The 16485-nt window shown below is 40.2% G+C and overlaps 1 protein-coding gene and 1 long non-coding RNA gene across 2 annotated transcripts; one reads left to right on the top strand and one right to left on the bottom strand.

Annotated features, from left to right (window-relative positions):
- Positions 1-1478: 1478 nt before the first annotated feature.
- LOC117816278 lies at positions 1479-13534 on the bottom strand. The gene is made up of 3 exons (XR_004631917.1): positions 13343-13534; positions 11507-11633; positions 1479-2012 (listed from the first exon to the last, which is right to left on the bottom strand). It is a non-coding gene; the product is annotated as an uncharacterized LOC117816278 (long non-coding RNA).
- fgf8b (fibroblast growth factor 8 b) lies at positions 12430-16281 on the top strand. Its single transcript, XM_034688474.1, has 5 exons — positions 12430-12645; positions 12738-12774; positions 13376-13556; positions 15144-15250; positions 15523-16281. The coding sequence occupies exons 1-5, from the start codon at positions 12587-12589 to the stop codon at positions 15817-15819; spliced, it is 681 nt and encodes a 226-aa protein (XP_034544365.1). The 5' UTR covers positions 12430-12586; the 3' UTR covers positions 15820-16281.
- Positions 16282-16485: the final 204 nt, after the last annotated feature.

Consider the following 16485-nt stretch of genomic DNA (forward strand, 5'->3'; position numbering starts at 1 on the left):
ACCTACACACCTGTTGAATAACACAGATGCAGCCTGCATTAAGGGTGTCTTGTTTATACAAACTTGAACTTATTTGAAATCATAGTTTAACACTTACAATACTTATTTTAACTTTTTTGCCAAGAGTTAGCCAGGCATTCACTGTACAGCTGTATAGATGTCATGGTTGAATGTCAGCTCACACTGTAGGAGAGAATCAGTTACAACACACAACTAAAGATCACAAATGATGAGCTCACATTTTACAGTATAACCATCAAGCACCACCTGAGTGCTCACATTGTTCATGTTGAATTAAGGTGGAGCTCTGATGATTGTCAGTAAAGTCTCCTCTGAAAACTACCACCGATAAAAGTTGAAATCTGAGAAGGAAGAAGTTGACATTGTTTTCCTTACGAGCTTCATTCCCTAATCACAATTCAAACAATGACCATCATATTCAAATAGACCATGGGATCTAGCTTCTGAAATAACTTTGTACATTGAGATATCTCTGCATTCTGCATTTGATGGATTATATAAGATATGTTCACATCAGCTGTGTCCCCAGGCTTTTACACGCTGTCAGCTATTTTAAGCTGTAGCAATCAGGAAAAAAAGCTCCTGCTTTCACTGTATGAAAAATATGCCAACATTTCTAACATGCAAGAAATTAATCTGATCTTCCCTGCATACTGCATGACAAATCACTCAAGATCGAGCTAGAGAAAGAAAAAACAGTCATCTAAAAATCTGATCAGACACAACCTTATGAACTCTGTTTTGACCTGCCGGGGACAACAGATGAAAATTAGCCTTATGGCTAACTCTGGCATATTCACACGGATGCTACGCTGAAATGTTCATTAATATGCACTGACCCTTTAAATAAATAAATAGATACAATTTAAATAAACGAATAACCTCACTGCCTGACATATTGTTTGAGGTTTTTTTTTTTTGATTGAATCACAAAGATGAGTTTATGAACGGACTAATTATGTGTAAGCTGTTAGTTTGTTGTGTCCAAGCAGCAACCTCCGGTCTAAAAATATGAGATCAATGCGGAAGTGCTAAAAATTGCAGTTCATCAAGGATCCGCTTGAGGCTGGCTCCAGAAGTACCGGAAACCACATACACACCAATTCAAAGAAGACGATCTTTACAGCAGGAAAAAACATGTTTACAGCCTGGTACAAAAGACGAGTGTAGTCTGGATAGCTCATTTCTCTATCAGCACACACTGTACGGGGGGGGGAATTTTTCGTAACGGGTAATTCCAAAGATATTGAGATTACGAGTCTTCCAATGAGAGGCACAGCTGACTTGATTGACAGGCGGGAACACTGTAGCTGTTTGCTAGGAGGCTCAAGGCCCGCCTCTTTACGTCACAATAGCTCGACGATTGGCCTCAAAACAGAGATTCTAAAACAGATGGGTGACGTCACCGATACTACATCCATTAGTTATGCAGTCTATGGTTGTGTCTCTATGTTTCCAGGCCCATACTATGCTAGAATTTCCTAATGGATAATAAACTTGGCTTATCTAGGATGTGATTTGAATAAAATTCACGTTCAAACACCACACTGCACCTATAAGCCAGGAGAGATTGCACACCAAGGTCTGCTATTGTACCCCACAAACTTGGCTAAAGATACACATGCAAATATCAAAGATTGCCAGAAAAGAGCATATTTATAGCAAACATGCAAACATAAATTCAAGCCACTACAGTGATCCACCTCAGCATGAAGCTTTCCAGCACAAACAAATCAACTCATAGAGACAGTGCAGAGTGGGCTTGCAACGAGAGGATTAAAAATCTTAACAAAACAGAGAACTTTACGAGCAACATCTCTGTGGATGGTATGGATTGTCACCATGTTGCTCCAATTTACAATACACCCCACCTCTTGGAGGAGTCAGAGGAATGTTCGAACCAGGACAATGATCTCATCACAGAGTGGACTGATGCTGATGATACATGAGGGACATTACGTCGAGCTCCAAAACTCCAGCTCCTCTTTTTTCTGTCAGAGAACCAAAATACAAAAAATATACATAGTTTAATAGATTTTAAACAGCTTCATGTAGTTTTTTCTAACCTTGATGGTTTTTAAACTCACTTGGTAATATTTTATTAAGCAAAATCTCACTATAGAACTGAAATGTCAAGTTGTGACCTTCTCTCTGTCATGGAATCACATCCTAATTGTGTTATTTAGACCAAATTACAGAAGATGAGCTTCTTTCTGATACCTGCTATAATCTCTGCAGGAGAAGCCAACAACAGCAATCATTACAACCATGCACTGGCTACAGCAAATACAGCAGTGTATCACAAACAATGAACAAACATACAAACAAAGCATTTAGAGTAAGAGCAAATACCTTCTAATCAGTAATATATCAGACATTATTTGTCTGATATTTGCATTTAAAGATCTCCAAAGGCTCACACAACACAAACACATCAGAGAGTTTAGAGGCACTGTGAGGAGTTTACATGTTGTGGTGACCCCTTTGGATGAATTTGGTCGTGATTTTTCAAGATGAGAACTGCATTTCCCATGAACATCATCGCCCACTCTCATAAGGTTGTGGATCTTGCAATAGCATGCAATTGTTGTTGAAGCAAGTGAATGTAAGACAGATCAAACACTTTTTACAGAATGCTGAGTGATGAAGTATGCATTGATTTGTAGTTATGTAAGAGTATTAACTTTAATGTAACAACAGCAAAACTCTGTCAACTGGGATTTATTACATTTAGTCAGTTTAAAAAAGGTGACTGGTTTTACGTTACCCGTCACAGCCCCAATGATACGATGTGTGCTCTAGTGTCCTAATGAATATCCAATTAACATAAATGTGCATGCAGTTTAACTGTTGTGTCCTGAAAGAGCAGTGAAGCAATCACACGGCATAAAAATTAACTCCTGTTCATTGCCATTTTGCTCTTTAACCGAACAAAAGCCTGGGTGTGGAGTTTTTAAAATAATACTTGAACAGAAAACATACACCTTTTAGTTAATCCTGCTCCAGCATGACTACAAAACATTACATAAAAAGATACACTACCAGTCAAAAGTTTGGAAACACCTTCTCATTCAAGGATTTGTATTCATTTTAGTTATTTGAAACACTGTAGATTAATACTGAAGACATCAACACTGTGAAAGAACATATATGGAATTATTGAATGAACAAAAAAGTGTTAAACAAACCAGAATATGTTTTATATTTCAGATTCTGTAAAGTAGCCCCCTTTTTCCTTCATGACAGCTTTGCACACTCTTGGTATTCTCTCAGTCTGCTTCATGAAGTGGTCTCCTGGAATGGTTTCTAATTAACATGAGCCTTGTCAAGAGTTCATTTGTCGAATGACTTGCCTTCTTAATGTGTTTGAGACCATCAGTTGTGTTGTTCAGAGGTAGGGTTAGTACACAATGGATAGCCCTATTTGACTACTGTTGTAATCCAGATTATGGCAAAACCAGATTATTTCATAGTTTTGATGTCTTCAGTATTAATCTACAATGTTGAAAATAATTAAAATAAATAAAAACCATTGACCTTTTGACTGGTAGTGTTTATCTAAACTTGCTTGCTAACTTACTGCCACACTTTACTTATTCTAACCCTAAGCATAACCACTTATAGGTGAGTGCTAAAAAAGACAACCCAGCTTTTTATCATGGGGATTCAACCCAAACGTGGGCACTACAATTCAGTTTAAATAGATAAACAACCCTGTTAGTTATAATCTTACTGAACTGTGTGTAATGAAAGTACATCAGTATGAGAGGGAGACTCTTTCAGAATCAGTTAAAAACGCCACACAGTGACTTAATGTTCAGTGGCTAAATGTTTCTTTATGGTGGTGAGTGAATAAGGCTTAAAGTGTAACAACAATGGTGTCACTAAAAAACATGAAAACTTTGTTAGATGATGGAGAAGCAAGATGAAGCTGAAGTAAGAAGAATGAAAGACAGAGGATGTTAAAGGTAGAGAGAAATGGAAAAAAAGAGCAAGAGTGAGGCATGGGGAGGTATGAATCCCACAGGACCATTGAATTTCCTTTCTTTCTCTCTGTTTTTTTCATGGTCCTCTCACTCCCAGGTCTGCACAGCTGTTTCAGGGCCGGGGGCTTCTTTCTCCAGAGCCCAGATGAAAGAGCCGCCCTAAGCAGCCCTGCAGGTAGGTCTGTTAAAGCCATTGCTCTGGCTGTCCACTGCCCAACACATGAAATAAAAAAAAGAGAGAAGGAGAAAAGGCGGGGGTGGAGTGGTGTGGTGTAGAAGATGGGTAGAGGGAAAAAAGAGGACATGAAAACAGCAGTAAAGAGAAACCCGAAATATAGAGGGAAAGGAAACAGAGGACACAGATGACAGACAAGGAAAGAAGATAGAGATGGAGAAGAGAAGGTGAAACCAGAGAGGAAAGAGAGAGGGGGGTTGTATCTGCACTCAGCCACCCCAGACCTCCACCTCCATCTCCTCCCCCTCTTCCTCACCCCACCAACCCCCAATACCAGGAATGATGTCTGCTTTTATTGACTTTGTTAAACCATTTTCAATGCTACTTCCTATGTGTTTACAAGACAGTAAATCACGCCATGTTCAGGGTGGGGGGTTTAGAGGTGAAATCCAGGGGAACATCCAAGATGCTGGGAGGGAAGAGCTTTCTGACAGAGCCAAAGACAACTTCATAGCTTTCTACCTCACGCCACACACACACCTCTCCTCATGGGGATGCCACTGTGCTTCTTTGTCTTTATAGCTATCATTTTAGTTTATCTGACAAAAGTAAAATTAACAATTTAAGACTTAGTGGATGATGAAATAGTTGTGAAGGGCCTTGAAGACAAGCTTACCCAGAGAAATAGTCAAACAGACCTGCTACACTCAACAGTTGTTAAGGGCTTCAGCAGAGAGCTTTATTTAATATCGCTGGGAACACCAGTAAAAGCCGTTATGCAAACACATTTGGGTTATGGCAAATTGGGTCTCCTTAATCACTTCTACACACCGGGGTCATTCCCAGACAGTCGTTTCATCCAGTTAAAAAGTCATTCAAGCTCCCCGCTCCGCTCAAACACGAGTAAGTACATCAAACGTCATTCGGTGGCGAAAACTTTGACTTGATTTTCCAAATTTTCTCACAGTAACAATTTTCTCAGGCGCTGGCAATGTGACACCAGCACATACACACTCACTAATATACGCAACACACTACGCAAATCATCAGTGTGTGAGAATGCTGCTGCGAGTCACTGAAAGGTAGACAGACACCCCCCACCCTGATTACCTCATTTTAATGGCACAGAACAATTACTGTCTTTCCATCCGTCCAAATTCATTTCTTAAAGGGCAGAAACAACAATCATAACACAGGCCCAGTGTAGTGCAAAGAGACTTTTTTCACTTTCACCTACAAAATTAAAAGACTAACCAACTGTCTTTGAATGATATGTACAATCTTCAATAATCTGAACTCATAGCCCCGAAAAACAAGAAATATGCCCTTGTATTCAGTCAACTACGCCTGTTAGTCAGTCCTGAATTTAAGAATTCCACTTTTCAGTATGTGCCTTTAACTCCCACATGTTTTAGAACAGCCTTTTTTTATTGAGCAGATCCTGTTTAAAAATTATGCAACAATAAAAAAAGGCACAGTCCATGCATTTTTACTCAAAAGTTACTTCACTAAGATTTTATTTGATGGATGTTTTGACAATGCACCATTGGCCCTTCAAATGCAACAGATTGTTGCAGCACATGTATTTATCTCTTCTGAATTAATTAGCTTGGCTTCCAATAAAGTCAAGACAGAAGACAGAAGACAATACAGTGCTCCAAATGGTCAGGCACCATCATTTCTACTACTTCATTTCTTATTATCTTGTTAGAACATTGCATTCACATTACTTGTGGTACCTAAAGTCTCCAAAAGTAGTATGGGTAGAGAAATGATCAGGCCCCTCTTGTTTAAAATCACTCAGTCAGCTCTGGGAGGCAGACAACCTTCTTTTTGTAATGGTAGCCTTAAAACATAAAAAAGAGACTAAATTGCCATAGCCTACCACGAAGGTCTTTTTTGACACACAAGCCTACGTGCAAACTCTGGTGTGAAAAAAGCAAGCTGAAAACGAGGCGAGACAGGAAACAGGCAATCCAACTAGAGACCACACTGCCCTCAACTGTTTCGGTGTAGTACTGCAGAGCTGCGTGGACACATCGAAGCAAAAGTATGTAGTGCTCATGTCAGCGTCAGCCACTGAAGTATAAACCAGCCTTTACTTTGCTCTCAAGAAGCCACTTTGTTTCAGCACTATTTGTGAATGCAATATATACATGTTCCTCTTCCTGCAGCGCACTGATCAGCTGTTAGTGTTTGTGTCAGACTTTCTTACAGCTAGCTTAATTATGTGGTGAAATCGGTCGATAGCCCATAGTCAGATCCCTGGCTGGTTTCTCAACAAAGGGACAGAGCTGACTGGTGTCCCCTGTGGAAAATTCACTTACTACTGACATGTTCCTCATACAACCCCGCTCCAAAAAAGCTAACTATACCTTTAAGGTTGGCCCAGGCTTTTCTTACTTTGTGCAGCTGTGCAACAACTTCCTGCAAAAATTTAAAGTCACTGATTTGAGAACATGTCTACGCAGCTCTGCAGTGTTATTTAGTAAGTTACTTACCGAGCATCAATAAAGTTATGAGTCACACCTGAAAGGGTAACTTAATACAACTGTCACACACTTTGTTGTTGTATAAGATAGCATGTGATTAATCCTCTTTGTTCTTCTACAAACAAACAAACTTTCAGAGACGATGAATATGTGAGCCGGCATATTTCAAGCCAGGTCAAGGTAAGTTAGTGGTGATGTGTGTGGTGATGTGGTTACAGGCTCATTATGTGGTTCAGGTTGTCGTAACAAAGCAGCAGTGCATAATTACAACAGGTGATTGGAGTGTCTCTCTTCTGAAAAGCCGCTGAGGTTTGGACGCTAAACTGCTCTGCTACCAGATGACACTGAGAATCACACATATTCTTTCCACCCAAACACACACTCTCTCATATTCTGTCAGTCCTCCTCTCTGGCTCTGTTTCTTCTCCTCCATGGTGTCTACCTTTCCATTGGCTCGGCCTTATACAAGAGTGTGTATTTTTATGTCTCACATTAGCAAGGAGGAATAATACCTCTCACTGAATGGTAGTCTGCTCTGGGGCCTTTTCAGACATTCAGTCACTCCTCTTCTAAGAATAACCAATGCGCGTCTTTGCCAAAAAGTTCCTCTCTCTGATTTCTTTTTCACAGCGTTTCTCTTGATTGCTGTTTTTGTACCTCATTCGCTGATACCAGGGCTTTGAATTAGTTAGCAAACTGTGATCCAAATGAGAAAAGCAGCATTGGGAGACTGAGAGAAAAGGGTTGGGATCTGAGGCAAAACTTGGATGTGTGTCAACTCTTCTCAAACAAATTAAGAGGCCAGAAAAGCTGGTAGTCTCAGGAGTAAGGCAGCAGACAGTTAGGTATGTGAAAAACTAGCATAAAAAATGATAGCTTTTGATCATGTTTCATAGGAGCCCTTTATGTAGAGTCTGGAAAATGTTAGCCCAATCCGTCGGACAGTTCACCTTAACCAAATGTCATTTGCATTCGCAGAGACGTTCCTCAATTGCAAGTAGCTGTTGGTGACTGTGGTGAAGTTAAAGAGATGTATCACCTTTACCGTGGTGGAGTAAATGTTCATAGCAGCAAAAACTGTTGGAAAGGACTGTAAGACAATCTAAGAAGTTTCCTTTAATAAAAGAATGACTAAATATGTCAGGAAATACAAAACGACGCCCCCGCTCACATGCACGAGCGCCGCTGATTCGTGACCATATGATGGTGACTGATTCAAAACCTCCTCAGCACATCGTTTGTGTTTTGCACTACGTCAACTCATGTCTCACTCAGCGGTAGGAAAACATCAAAACATTCTCATAGTGAAAGTTAAAAACACAAACAAACATGAAATGTACGCTTTGCAGGAGGCGGGCAGAACAGCAGGATGGGATTTGATTGGTTTCATAATTCGGCTCCTGATGGCAGGGATTGGTTGGTGTTTTCACAGGTTTACTCCGGCTGTAGATATCGGCTTTTTTTCACTCTTTTTTAAGAACACATTATGTATTGATTGCCATCGGGACATAAAGATCATTTGAACCAGTATAACAAATATATAATCTAAATCTGACTACCAACCCCAGCTTTAATATGAAGTAACAATCGGGCCTGGTTAGCATAGCGAAGCCTGAAGACTGGAAACAGGAAAAACAGCTAGCTTAGTTCTCTGAAATTAAAGGTGTTCATATCAGCCCCTACCTTTTTTTTTTATATATATTTTTGGCCTTTTTGCCTTTATTTGATAGAACAGCTGAAGAGAGACAGGAAATGTGGGGAGTAGAGAGCAGGGGAAGACATGCAGGAAATGGTCGACCGGCCAGGAATCGAGCTGGCAACCCCTGCAATGAGGACTGTAGTCTCTGTATGTGGAGCACTTATACCGCTAGACCACCAGTACCCCCAGCCCCTATTTTTTAAACTCTAAAAATGTAATGTGTTAAAAAGTTTGGGTATTGGTGCCAGCCTTGTTTTGGGTTGAAGCAATGACTTCCTGGAGTCACAGTGAGGTTAACAAGTGTTCACAGATATGAGACTGGAATTACTCATCTAATCTTACTCCTATAGCATGAAAGTAAACAAGCATATGTTATAAAGATATATTTATATTCCTTTAAGAACATGGACTGGGTAATAACAGGTACTAATGTATGACCTGGAGAAGAAATTCAGTATTCATCTCCGACAATATCAATTCTCTAAATGATTCCATTACAATTAGGTGGAAATAAGTTTTGATCATCCCATGTTGCTAACAACATAATGGATGGTAAATGGACTTGTACTTATATAGCTAAACAACAGCAGTAGAAATTTGGGGTTCAGTGTCTTACCCAAAATCACTTCAGCATGTGACTGCAGGAGCTGGGATCGGACCGCCAACCTTCCGATTAAAAGATGACCGACTCCACCCACTGAGCCACGGTCTTGATGTTAAAGAAAAATTATGTCTGATTTGTCTGAGAGCTCCCTCCTTTGTTTTTAGTTTTCTTAACTCATCTGGACTAAAACAAACATCCTATCAGGGCTAGTTTGCACATAACTAGCCAATCACAACAACTCTGTACAAGATCTGACTTCTCACACAAAGAACCATCACTTTGATGATAACTGTAGTAGTCATTGGACATAATTTATCAGAAATAAAGTGGACTGTTATGTTAAATAAACTGCATCTCCCTTTCTCTCTTTCTTTCCCTCACTCTCTCTCTCTCTTCTCACCTTGATGGTGCCGCCTGCACAACAGCACACACCTGCTACTGTTTTACTTTCTTCGCATGTATACTGAACAGCTGTCAGTGTATCTGTTATCCATCAAACACACTGAAAGTAATCCCCTTAATATCATTATTTATGATGTAATTTAGTACGAACATGAATAACAGACTGTTGTTTGTTGGATCTGAGTGAGTCCAACATAACAAGCTGAGTGGAGCAGACAGTTTGCAGTGACGGAGTGATGTGAGGTACCAGAGAGAGAGGCGGGGGGTTTAATCCTTTGCAGTGCTTATGCTGCTTACTGACACTTTAATTTTCCATTGAAGCTGTGCAAGTTATGGAGCTCTGGTAAAAGTTTAGTCAGGAAGACTGTATTATGCATGCTGTTTCATTCCTCATTTCACTTCATTCACTGTGCTTTCACTCGTCCATGCATGCTTCCTCATATTCCCAGCTGTTCTTATCACCTGAACATATTCACTGCGACACACCCTCTTTGTTAGCCTATCATATTACTGCTGTCTTCTTTAAATATGGCTCTCTTTCTCCAGTGCATTCATGCCATATTTGCATGTGACCTGCCATCACCCCAGGATTCACAGCTTCATCGGTTTCATCAGCTGTAGATGACATTTTCAGCTATCGTCCCTTTTCTGCCCAATCCTTGCAGTTTGATCAGCTCCACTGTCTCATCAGTCCTAGGCAACGTCATTGGTCAACACCTCCACCACCAATGTCTGGACTCCACAGGGGAATAGATTTTGCTCCTGCTCAGGGTAGACACCCTTCAATCACCCTATCCCCCTAAGAATCCAAGCACCAAAGAGACTCTGACTATAGTTCAAAATGACATCATTTCTGTAAAATACATATTTATCGTTAATGATTAACTTGTCTCTCCTGATTGATATTAAGTACAAAGACATGACTTTAAATGACTCGTGACTGAAGTAATCTGTGGGTTCACTGTGGATGTGTCATTGTGTGGCCTTCATAAAACTCAATCTCTTTAATTATCATACATGTGGATTTCATATTTAGATGTGCGATCATTCCTTATAGGGGTCAACATATGAAAGCACAAAGTGCTGGATTGGTCCAGGTGGCAAAATCACTTGTTGCAATGTCCCGCTGGAACCAATAAGGCAGGTCCATTTTCACCCTCCAAATCCCCTGCACTGGCTGAAATGACTGATTTACAGCTAAGACATTGACCAAATCCACACAATTATATAATACACCTTTCTCTTGGACAGCTGTTCTGCATGAAGAGTGCAAAAGTTTCCCATAGTGTTCACACAGAGAACATGAGCCTGCACTGACGAACACTCACAGGTAAGAAAAGATGTCCAAGAAAAGGTTTGGCTCAATGAGATTTCAACCTTGTTGGAGGCTGTACATCAGTAAACCTATACGGGAGATTATCACCTTAACTCTGTTTGACAATATGCCGAGGTGTCATGAGGATTAAGATACAAAGAAATGATTTACAGCAGTATAATGAGATTCAAGATGTTTTTGCATCTTTTTGAGTCCAGCAGTACAGTCACAGTTCTTCATCATTTCACAAAGAGCACTCTTATTGTTGATTTCATAAGTAAAATACAAGAAAATACAAGAATAGTGCAGAGTTGGTTTGCATGTCAAACCTGTTGCACCCACATATGCTCATTTATTCATGCTGCAGCAGATTCTTCTTTTACATCTCTAACATATTTCTTTGAAGTTTAATAGAACGTTTGTTATTTTATCTCTAAGTTAGTAAGAAAATGCAACACTTGAACCCTTAATATAGGTGAATGTTATACTTGTTGAATTCAAAGCTGCATGTTGTATATTTGTATGTCTTTGTGTATATCTTTGGTTGTAAGTGCCCCTCGTTTTCCCAGTCAAGTAAGGAAACCATGCCACTTCAGTGACACAAGGAATAATTACAAGTGAAATGCATGATGAAGTGTGTGAAACCACGCTGTGTAAGGAGCAGGCCGGGCCCAGGACACATTTTAGAAAATCAAACCAAAGTTATGGAAAAATGATTATGAGCAAAAGAGCATTTGTGTGCAGAGCAGAAGCTTTAGATGTTATGTGAGAACCATTCTGTCATGTGTTCACATGGAATATGTATTACTTACATGTAGGATGAAAAAGTACATCAAAGTGTGTCTCGAGGGGCCACCAAGCAATCTCCAACCATGGAATAAAAATGCAGATTTTCAACGACAAGGGAGCTTTCCTTGTAGGTTCAAATAACCAGGTGCCCTGTGAATTCAAAAACATGAAACACAGAAAAACATTAATAAGATTATCTGTTATGGTTGCAAATAAATATCTAACCTCTAAATGAAAAAACAGCATATTAACTAATAAATCAGACGTCAAAGCTTTTTAAAATGTGTTTTTTCTTATAAGTTGGTTAATTATACACATTCAACACGTTATTTGATTCTGCAAATATGTGAGCAACTTGGATATATGCAAAGTGTTTGAATAAGTATTCAGTTTCGAACTGGTCAAAGCTTGAATGCTCCGCCTGCTCTCGCGGAGGATATTGACTTTCCCGCAAGTTTAAGTATTTAAATGTAGAGGGAGACAGATGCTGCATGTGCGCTGGAGGCAACCGCAAGAAACGCACGTGTGGGAGGAAGGCTGACGTTGGAATTTTACAATCTGTGCATCGTACAAAGGGACACCTATAGCATCACTGCTTTAACTGCACAGAGAAACAAATAAAGCCGTGTTGCAGCTTTCTGGATTCATTCAACTTTTCTCAGTATAAGCATTTGGAGGAAACTCGACGTTCTTGTCTGACGGCTGATGCGTAAAGATCCGTGCGTAAAACTAAAAATAGTTGCAACTGCGCTGTCAGGGAAAGTCAGAGAGGATTTATGTCAACTTGAAGCCTGGGTGAAGACCCTCATTGGAGGAAGTGATTGACGGAGGGCGGTTTTGATGGAGCCCCTTCGGTGACAGCGACACTTCCCGGGACTTTAAGTTTGGATTGACACCGCAGCGCCTTTAAATCTTCGGGACTCTTTATTGTAGCAGAAAGCGTGGGTCCTTTACCTGCGTGGGATCCTGACAGTTTTGGATCTCTTAATTGTCACAGCTATCAGTTTCTATGTGCAACAAGAGGAAGATAAAACAGAGTTGAAATCCCCGTCAGGAGGAACTTTATTTCCGAGAGCTTGCAGCACCGACTCAGTGGAGTATTCATGAAGCAATATTTGAGCTATTACAAGATGAGGCTGAGAACATCGAGGTTAGGTTATCTGTAAGTACACTGCTGCACGTCAACAATGTATCATTTAAGATTTATTTCATCAAATTCAAGCAGCAGGTTCTAATTTTGACTTTTTCCCGCAGGTTAATTCAGTTCACGGCGCTTTGCTTTTACGCACAGGTAACTCACATTTTCACTTCAATAAAATGCATTAATGTTGCGTTAGGTTCCATAATTAAGTAACTAAAACTTAACAGGTATGCAGGCGCCATGCTTAGCGGATTATAGTTCAGCGTCTCTACATCTGCAATAGGCTGCAATAACAATGAAAACATTTTATTACAAGTGCTATGGCAATTGGCAACAATTCAAACATCTTGAAAAGAGGTAAGCTTCAGCCTTTAAGTGATTGTTAAAACACATGTGGACAGAGAAGGGCTGAAATGAGGAAAAAAAGAAGTCAGGCAGGGGTGAAAGATCATCGGTGGTAAAAACAACCTATCAGAGGGAAATGTCATCCCCGAGGGTCCATGAAAGCATCTCAGGAAAGATACAATGCATATGTGGGCCTAGACTGCGTAAACGAAAGAAAAATAAGATGGATGGATAAGTGAAATACGCTGAATGACATGATTAACTGTGAACGGGGCCTTGGCTCTTTGACTGGCATGCGTTAGTCTCCTCAAAGTTGACATTTCTCAGACAAAGTTGCAAAGTAAGAATCTGCGACATTAAAAAGTAATTTCACCTTTTAAGACATGTGTTTCCTATTGTCCGGCAGAACTCTGTGCAGTCTCCTCCTAATTTCAAGCACCATGTCACCGAGCAGAGCCGGCTGTCGGATCGGATGAGCCGCAGGTTGACACGAACCTACCAGCTGTACAGCCGCACCAGCGGGAAACACGTCCAGGTCCTGGCCAACAAGAGAGTGAACGCCAACGGGGACGACGGAGCGGTGCACGGTGAGAAAAATATGACTATAAAAGAAGTTAACCAGGGAGGAAAGTGTGTTTGTTACGACAGTGACAGCTTCTAACACTATAATATATAATAAACTACTATTTATACTCACCAAAATGTCTTAACCAACCCTTTAATAAATTTAAATATTAAAAAATCTGTTGCGTAATTTAAATACAAAGTTTGACAAATAACGCGAGAATACGTCACTAAGACTACTTCAGGAAATTACCCTCTAGATATTATGCTAAATAGGAAACTCTTTGGTGAGGTGGCTTGTATAATAACTCATTTAAACATCGTTATATAATAAATAGCTGAATGAAGGCTCACATATGTTAGTCCACTCAGGGAGGCACTTTTTATGGCCTCTGAAATGATGAAACAACTTTACTCAAAGCCCCTGTGTAAAGCTCGAGCAGTCAGAACTGATGACAGCTAAAGGCCGCCGTTTCTTACATTTCAGTGCTTTTAAACCTCAGGAAAACAATAAAATAGGACACATGCTCACTTTACAAACAGGGGAATTATTGGAGTTCAGTGGTGTGCTAAGAAGTGTTAAAAAGCTGTGCAAAAAATTGTTTTGGGTAGACTGTTGAGAAATTACTAAACCAGGAAAAAAATTGGTAGCAATTATAAATGTACTTTCTAGATTATGGCAACAAATTAATTATTTATCATGCCGATAGTCTGAGAAAAAAACACACACACACCCATCGTGAAAGAGTATTACCATGAAAAACCTTTCTTTAATCCTGAGGGGAGCAGAATCCTTGTCACCAAAGAACACTTGGTGCGTTAAGCCATCTTTCCACCACAGCCACCACCTTATAACAACGCTTCAATGCCTCTCTGAGCCTGATTTTATGAGGAATTTTCATTGCATTACAACTCAACGTATGACTCAATTTATAAGAAGTGGTGAAGTCAGCATCTTCACTTTATACCTTTTCCTCTCCTTGCCTCTCCTGTGTGCTCCATTGTCTTTTAAATTTCTCGGCCTACACACACATTCTCACAGAGGCAGAGAGAGAGAGAGAGAGAGAGAGAGAGAGAGAGAGAGAGAGAGAGAGAGAGAGAGAGAGAGAGTCAGTCATGCACACATTGGCTGCACATCCTAAGTGGGTGTCACTCTTGTAACCAGCCCAAATCTAACCGCTGCTCTGTGCTTGTGGCTGTGTCCCTGACCACAGTGTTCTCACTCTCCTTTATCCTCAGACTGAACTGCATCACAGCACAGCATTTACAGACGTTCAACAACAATCGCTCCGTGCAAAATCACTGTCATTTGGTTCTATTTTGGACGGCTTGCATACCATTGTTAAAGCTACTGGCCCATAAAAGGGTTAAGAGGGAAATTTATCCGTTTTCTGCATGATCCTGATCCACTGGTCATGATTGTTTCAGAGCCGTTTAATGCCATTTAAAGATGTCATGATGTAACTCCACTTTATTACCATGTCTAGCATACATAAAAGAATATATTCAGGAAGACGTACAGAGCTCGTTTGTCTCACTCACTGTAACATCATAATCTGCATGCCTGCACCATGTCATCTCATTAATCCCAATCCGTTTGTTCTGTGCAGCTAAACTGGAGGTGGAGACAGACTCTTTTGGAAGCCGTATCCGTATTAGAGGGGTGAAGACAGGATACTACATATGTATGAACAAGAGGGGAAAGCTGATCGGCAAGGTAATCTGAAATCCGTAGCTTTGTAGCTCAATATTACTCCAGCAACATCTTGAATTATGTTTGCTTCTCAGAAATGTTACTCCAGATTTCCAGCATATGGCAACACATTGTTGAGACACGTTGGAAGCTAGAACAAATTTGATGTTGAGATTTTTCTGTGCTGGTCTCTTCAGGTTTTGAAGGTTAGATGATTAGAAATAAAGACCTTATTCTACTTTCTGAAAATCCTAAAAAATAACTCAATGTCTGTCAACTCTTTTTTGTTCTTCCAGCGGAAAGGACGTGGCAAAGACTGCATCTTCACTGAGATTGTTCTGGAAAACAACTACACGGCACTCCAGAACGCCAAGTACGAGGGTTGGTACATGGCTTTCACACGCAAGGGCCGTCCAAGGAAGGCCTCCAAGACCAAGCAGCACCAGAGGGAGGCCCATTTCATGAAGCGACTACCAAGGGGGCACTTACTGAGCGAGAGGAGGCCGTTTGATGTCCTTCCTCTTGCTGTCCCAGCGCATCCTTTAGGCAAACGGACTAAACATTCCCATCACCAGCGCTCAGGGGGCCGCTGAGGACTGAAACCAGTGAGGGAGAACTGTGGATGAACCGGAACAAACAGAAACCACTACAAGAGAAATTAGCTATTACAGTCAAGTGCCCATACATGTTTGCCTCATTTTGTGTAATTACTGCTCTGGATTGTATGTAAACATTGTCTGTCTAATCTGTTAGCTATTTCAAATTCAGAAGGACTTTAGGACAGATGTACTTATCATATCAAAGAGGACTTAGGTACACATGAGCTCAGATATATTGTATTAATAAAAGCCTGTGGTCAGAAGTTGCTATGGACTCAGCAACAAAGAATGTTTAACAAAAAAAAAGAGTAAAATGAAGCGAAACATGGCAGCTATCTGTGGAACTTCATGTGGTCACAGCATTTAAGTCTCAGTTGATATGCCTTTAGGAGGCCGTTTTGAAGAATGTTTAACCTGTTTTTTTTTTTTTTTTACATATATGAATATATTTTTACTGTAAAAATGTAAATGACATGAAATGATGGAAATATTTATTGTAGAGTGTATATTAAAACCACTAAAGAACAGAACACATGTCACTTGGCTTTCTTCTTGGTTGTTTCCGAATGGAGAGTTAGCTTTCATTTTTGGTCGTTCTTATAAACTGTTGTTTTTTTCTTCTTCTTCTTCAAACTGGAGACCCAGATAACTGAGGGGCAA

The sequence above is a fragment of the Notolabrus celidotus genome, chromosome 7 (genome assembly GCF_009762535.1).
Source record: "Notolabrus celidotus isolate fNotCel1 chromosome 7, fNotCel1.pri, whole genome shotgun sequence".
Lineage (NCBI taxonomy): Eukaryota > Metazoa > Chordata > Actinopteri > Labriformes > Labridae > Notolabrus > Notolabrus celidotus.